The sequence below is a fragment of the Galeopterus variegatus genome, unplaced genomic scaffold, assembly GCF_000696425.1.
Source record: "Galeopterus variegatus unplaced genomic scaffold, G_variegatus-3.0.2 Scaffold2768, whole genome shotgun sequence".
NCBI classification, from domain to species: Eukaryota; Metazoa; Chordata; class Mammalia; order Dermoptera; family Cynocephalidae; genus Galeopterus; species Galeopterus variegatus.
The window spans coordinates 85,334-91,333 of NW_007728879.1; the positions used below are offsets into that span (position 1 = coordinate 85,334).

The 6,000-nt window shown below is 34.6% G+C and overlaps 1 protein-coding gene across 7 annotated transcripts in view; it reads right to left on the reverse strand.

The window, feature by feature from the left end:
- The window catches only part of OSBPL6 (oxysterol binding protein-like 6), a 212,173-nt gene that overhangs the window by 67,476 nt on the left and 138,697 nt on the right, over positions 1 to 6,000 (reverse strand). For all 7 annotated transcript variants that reach the window (XM_008582929.1, XM_008582927.1, XM_008582928.1 and 4 more), the window contains one exon: positions 717 to 809. In XM_008582929.1, the coding sequence (XP_008581151.1) occupies positions 717 to 809 (93 nt within the window). The remainder of the gene's footprint in view (positions 1 to 716; positions 810 to 6,000) is intronic.

Here is a 6,000-nt window from a genome sequence, read left to right on the forward strand (position 1 = left end):
TCAAATGGAAGTCAGACCACTTTTTATTTCTCTCTAAATTATTTTCTATAGTTTCCTCCCTTTCCTTAGTTTAGCAGTCTACACTTGTCTGATAAGATAAACTTTATAGCTTGTAATATCTTCAAATTATAAAGAGATACAAGTGTATATATTTCCTAACACTAGGGTGGTAAAATGTTCTTATAAAGGATTATGTTTAATATAGGAAAAGCAAAGTGGAAGGATTGGTTTTACATATTTAGAAGTTAACTGTCTTTGGAAATAAAGTACTATTTTTATATTTGAATTCAAAATCCACATGCATTCTATTTTCAGATTTTCTCAATAAGGGAACTGCCAGCCCATTAAAAATCTCAGGGAGGAGTGGGCATGAGTGGGATGGTATCTCCTTGACTCTTCTTTATGATTTTTGCATTATAGTCATAAATTAACTTAGATGTTTCCCTAGTCTGAGGAAGAGCAGGGTGAGGAGGAAGCAACACTGGCTTCCATAAAACAGAACTTTGCAAATCCCAGCAAAATACACTTTCATCTATTCTCGCCTTACACAGGGCAGAGAAACTCTACATACTGGAGGCAGAAAGAAGTGAAAGAGACACCCTACAAATGGCATCACAGCTGTCTTAGGCGAGTCAGGTGTAAAAGTTATTCACAGTTCAATTGACCCCAGAGCTGCCACCATGCCATTAGAGAAAGTACCACATTCCATTACTGACCTTGGAGAGGGGGACCGGCTCCGGTTCTAGGAATTGCCGACTTACAGAGGGCTCGGTGCCAGAGGAAGCAGTCCTCTCCAATATGTGAATACTCTGAAAATAAATGGAAATACAGCCCAGGGTTAGACAACCCATTTCTCATATGGATGGGAATGGGGGTGAGATTGCAGAGATCACAGCAAAAACAGTGAGCTATGTCAAAAATGGCAAGTTCTTCAGGAGCCCAAAGATAGTAGCAACAGTCAGAAAAATATGTCAGTGCAGGATTTTGTTTTTCTCTCTTATGGATTTGCTGGTGAATTTCTGCTGCAATGCTGGTTTCAGCCTTAGAGAAGGAGTCAGAAAAATTTTAGGACACAAATAGTAATCATCATCATAATAATAATCAAATAAAAACTATAGGGTATGTATGGCATTTTTACATTTATGAGAACGGTGCATCCACTACTTCCTTAACCTCACATAGAAATATCTGCTCAATCTCTCCAACGGGGAATGGCAATACACAAGGAGAAAGGTCTACATCAGAGCCTCAGCACTGTCTGGTCTCTAGAGTTTCTTATAAAAATGCATAGAGAAGAAAACATTTCATCAAATACAATAAACAATAGATATCTTCTACAAAGACTATGAACAGCATTTATAGATCAGTAAGACAATATTCCAACAGAAAAACAGGTGAAGTACATGAATAGGTAACTCGTGTAGAACACTTGAAAAGATGTTCAACCTCAGAAGTATTCAAAGAAATGAAAACCAAAATAATGACTTTTAAAACTCATCAGATTCAAGGATGGATTAGGGTTGGAAGAAAGGGAGTATAAATTGGGTATGATCTTTCTAAAGAGGAATTTTGCTATCATGTTTAAAACCTTTGGAAGAAGAAGTATGTGCTCCTTTGACCCTACAACCTCACAGCTAAGTCTTTACCCTAAGGAAATAATCAGGTAGGTATGCAAAGATGTGAGAACAGGTATGTTTACTAAAGCATTATTTATTATAGTAAAAAATATGTCATACGTAAAAGAATAGTACAGACTTACACAGAAATACCAAATGGCAATATGGATCTTCATTTATTCATATGGGGAGATGTGAGAACAGGTATGTTTACTAAAGCATTATTTATTATAGTAAAAAATATGTCATACGTACAAGAATAGTACAGACTTACACAGAAATACCAAATGGCAATATGGATCTTCATTTATTCATATGGGGAGAAAAAGAAAAACCCCCATACTGTCTATCAACTGGAAAATCAGGCTACAAAAAGTATATAGAATATTGTTATATATACAATCAAAATTTATTCTGAATATTAATGGTAGCTAAACAAAGATGGCAGGATTACAGGGGATTTATAATTTTTCTTAATAGTTTACTGCTATAAAAATTTTTTTGCAATAAATAGATATTACTTGTATATTTGGAAAAAGATTAACCACTTTCTTTGGGGTGGGGGTGATAAATGTGAAGAACACCAAAGAAATAACTCAGTGGAGTTAATATTCATATATAGGCTGAAAATAAAATGTAACATTTTCATTCTGGTAATAACATTTCCCTATTTCAGTAGACAAGGTTGATATTGTATTTACCTATTGAGGTCTCTTTTTGGTATCTCACTGCAAAACTATTAAACTAACATTTGTTTTTTTTATGAAGAAAATTACACTTTGATCTGAGCCAGATTATTCTAATTTCATTGTAAAATTTCAAGCTTTTGGTTCTTTTATCACCTTGAAAATAGGAAGAGGTCATAAATTTTGGTTATTTCTATTACTTTGAAAACAAGATAGTGGGAAATTTTAAAAATCCAATCTGAATGTACTTTCTTTTTTTTTTTTTTTCCTTTTTGTCTTTTTTCGTGACCGGCAACGGACCGCAACCCTCAGTGTCGCGCCCGCACCGGACCGGGACCAGCCGTGTCGCGCCCGCACCGGACCGGGACCGGCCACGGGATCACAACCCTCGGTGTTGCTCCCGCGCCTCGCTCAGCCAGTGAGCGGCCGGTCTTGTATGTGGGATCCGAACCCTCGGTGGGAGCGCCGCCGCGCTTCCCAAGCGGTGCACTGTAGCAGTGCGCCACCAGGCCGGCCCCTGAATGTACTTTCTAAGTTATTTACTAGAAAGAAAATAATCAATGTAAAATATTGAGAAACTGTTTCTATTTCTCCAATTTGTGAGGAAGCAGAGGAAATAAGAACAGATATCTGGGGCCCAATGTAATGTTGAGCAGGGATTAGCAAGAATTCCTAATCTGGCAGCCACGGTACCCCAGGACAATTTAAGCATTAACTGGGATTCTGCTCTTTCCATTCCCAGATTTGCTTGAATTAGCAAAGAAATTATAAATGTGGCCAACTATCCATAAATGTGCCAGTGCCTTTCACGGGAGAGTCAAAGCAAAGGCATGCTGTGGAGTGAGAAACTGGTAGTATGCTCAGATCTCTGATAGACAACGTTGGAACAAACAACCAGGGACTTGCACAACTGCCTTGCTCATCTCAATATTTTGGATAGGATCCTATTTAAAACACATCAGCTAAATTTGAAATTTAGATTTATTGTGAGATCATATAATAAGAAACTATCATGAGAATTTTTTTGTTGTTGAAACAAAAATTTTACTACCTTCTTTTGAGAGGTAATCACCCCCCCCTTTCATTTTATTTTTCGTGTTTAAAATTGTTGAAGACAATTCAGATACAACACAGAAAGATAAAAAATAAAGAGTCAAAGTTCCCACCCCTCTGCTCCTCATCCTTCCACCCCCTTAGTTTCTGGAGCAGTGGTTCTCATAGGGAATCCATGAACCTGGAGATCTCCAAGGCCCTTTTAGGGTGTCTATGAGTTGAAAACTATTTTCATAATGATATCAAAAATTTTTGTTCTGATTTTCTCACTAGAGTACAGTGGAGTTTTCCAGAGGCTACATAACTGTCATACTGTAATATATTAAACACAGAAGCAGATGTGAGAATCCGGCTGTCTTCCATAAAGCCAGATATCAGAGAGATTTGTGAAAATGTAAAACAATACCATTCTTTTCACTAAAATTTGTTTTAAAAAATATAGAACTTAAAAATAAAAAATGTAATTAGGTTAACAATACATGACATGGGTCTATTATTAATTTTAAATAAATAAATATTTTTAAATGTTATCCATTTAAATTTCTAATAGAAGGGCTGGCTGGCTATCTGTTAGTTAGAGTACAGACTTATAACATCAAGGTCACGGGCTCAGATCCCTGTAATGGTTAGTTGCATAAAAAAATACTTTTTGAATAAACAAATAAATAAATTCCTAGTATGGTAAATACTGATAGATATAACCCACACAGAAAAAGCTCTTTAAAGTCTTCAGTAATTCTTAAGAGTGTAAAGGGTTCCTGGTACTAAAAAGTTTGAGAACCATTGTTCTAGAAGAAGTGCTATTAAAACTTTGTGTTTTAATGGAGAATTCTGACATGCATATGTTATTCTCTTTCTCTTAATGTTTCTTTTGAAGAAAAGCATTTTTAGAAAATCACACAGTTCAAAATTTATTTAAAACCAGTTAATCCACATTAAACTAAATTATATTAATCTACTAATTAATAACCCCAAACTATCCTGACACATTACATAAGTCAATAAGAGGGAAACAAACCTTGTTTCATGTACTCTTCAAATACATCTGAGTGAAACTTCCCTAATGTAAATTTTATGAAGATTAAAAAACCATAAAAGTATATATATATATTAATGTATGAGATGATATTTCTAAAAAAGTATCATAGGCAATAAAGAAATACAGGGAGCACTGTACTACAGAAATATAATATGCTTCTCCCATCAACAAGTAAATTACTTTGTAATTAAAGATAATTTCCTACAGGAAAAAATAAATAACCAAGATATCATTTTTTTAAAATCAAGAATTAGAACCACTTAGAAATCACACATTTTAGCAGCAAGTTCCTCTTCCACTATTTACTTGAATATCAACAAAAATGTTCAATCAAGAAAATGTAATAGAGCAGAAGACCAGAAACTGCCAGTGAAATGTGTTATTCATTCATTCATTTATTTGTTCAATTAATGATCAAATCATTATTGGACACCCACACTGTGCCTGGCACAGATGATGGGGCTACAGAGAAGAAAACAGACAAGAGAACTGCTCTTGTGATGTTTCCATCATACAGAAGACCAAATGATGCTGAACACATTTTTGTAAAGCCATGCATTAACCCTGTTCCATGTAGCTACTGCTTTTGCTTACTTGTATTTTTCTAGTCAGGAATCTTTGTTCTAAGCATCTCTTCACGGACTCTCCCCATCCCCATTCCTTCAGGTTGCTGGGCAAAAAAACATGTATACATTGCCAACCTCCCCATCCCCCTGACAAAAACATAAGAAAAGCAAAACCTGGAAAGAAACTTGACCTTGGCAACAGTGCAGCCAGGAAATAAAGAATTAACTCAACCGACTTGGCCAGGGAAGGAAACTAAATCTCCTACTTTCCAAATCAAGCCACAAAGAAATCAATTTGGTAAATATATTTAAAGTGTGATAAAAATGGGTTTTGTTTGTTTGTATAGATACCCTAGGTTACTTAAAATGTTGCCAGAATTTTGTATTATCAGCAGGGTTAGAAACCAAACAAATCAAGACTGACATCTGTGAAATACTTACTGCAGGAACTGGCACAAAGAACACAGTATTAGTTTCTTCTCCACTTAATTTTACAAAATAGTTTATATTATGGTAGAAAAATAAAAGGTTCATTCATTTCAAATTTAGTACAATATAGTATATATTCAACCTGAGGTGAAAATCTTAACTCCAAATTTTGTTTACTGAGACAGAGTAAGTAAATGAATATTTATTATCACAAATGTATGTATATATTTTACAAAAAAACTTAAAGCACAATTTATAAAACTACAAGATGATACCCATTATTATAATTGTAGCTAGCTTTTAAAAATAAGCTGTTCCATTTAATCTCCAGGATGTAACAAAGAAGCCAACAGCTCTTGTACAATGTTGCCAGTCTTATATTTGTATATTATTAGAACCTAACTATTGTTGTCTTCGCAATAAAAAATTAAGCCACTACTTTGAATTATCTTCAAATTCACGATTTTTAAAACTAAAAGCGTGTTCTGAAGTTATGTGATCATATACCCAACTGTTCATTATTTTAAATGAAATATTTAAGTACTTGAATGATGTATTTTTTTTTTGTCTTTTTTTTCATGTCCGGCAACGGACCGCAACCCTCAGTGTTG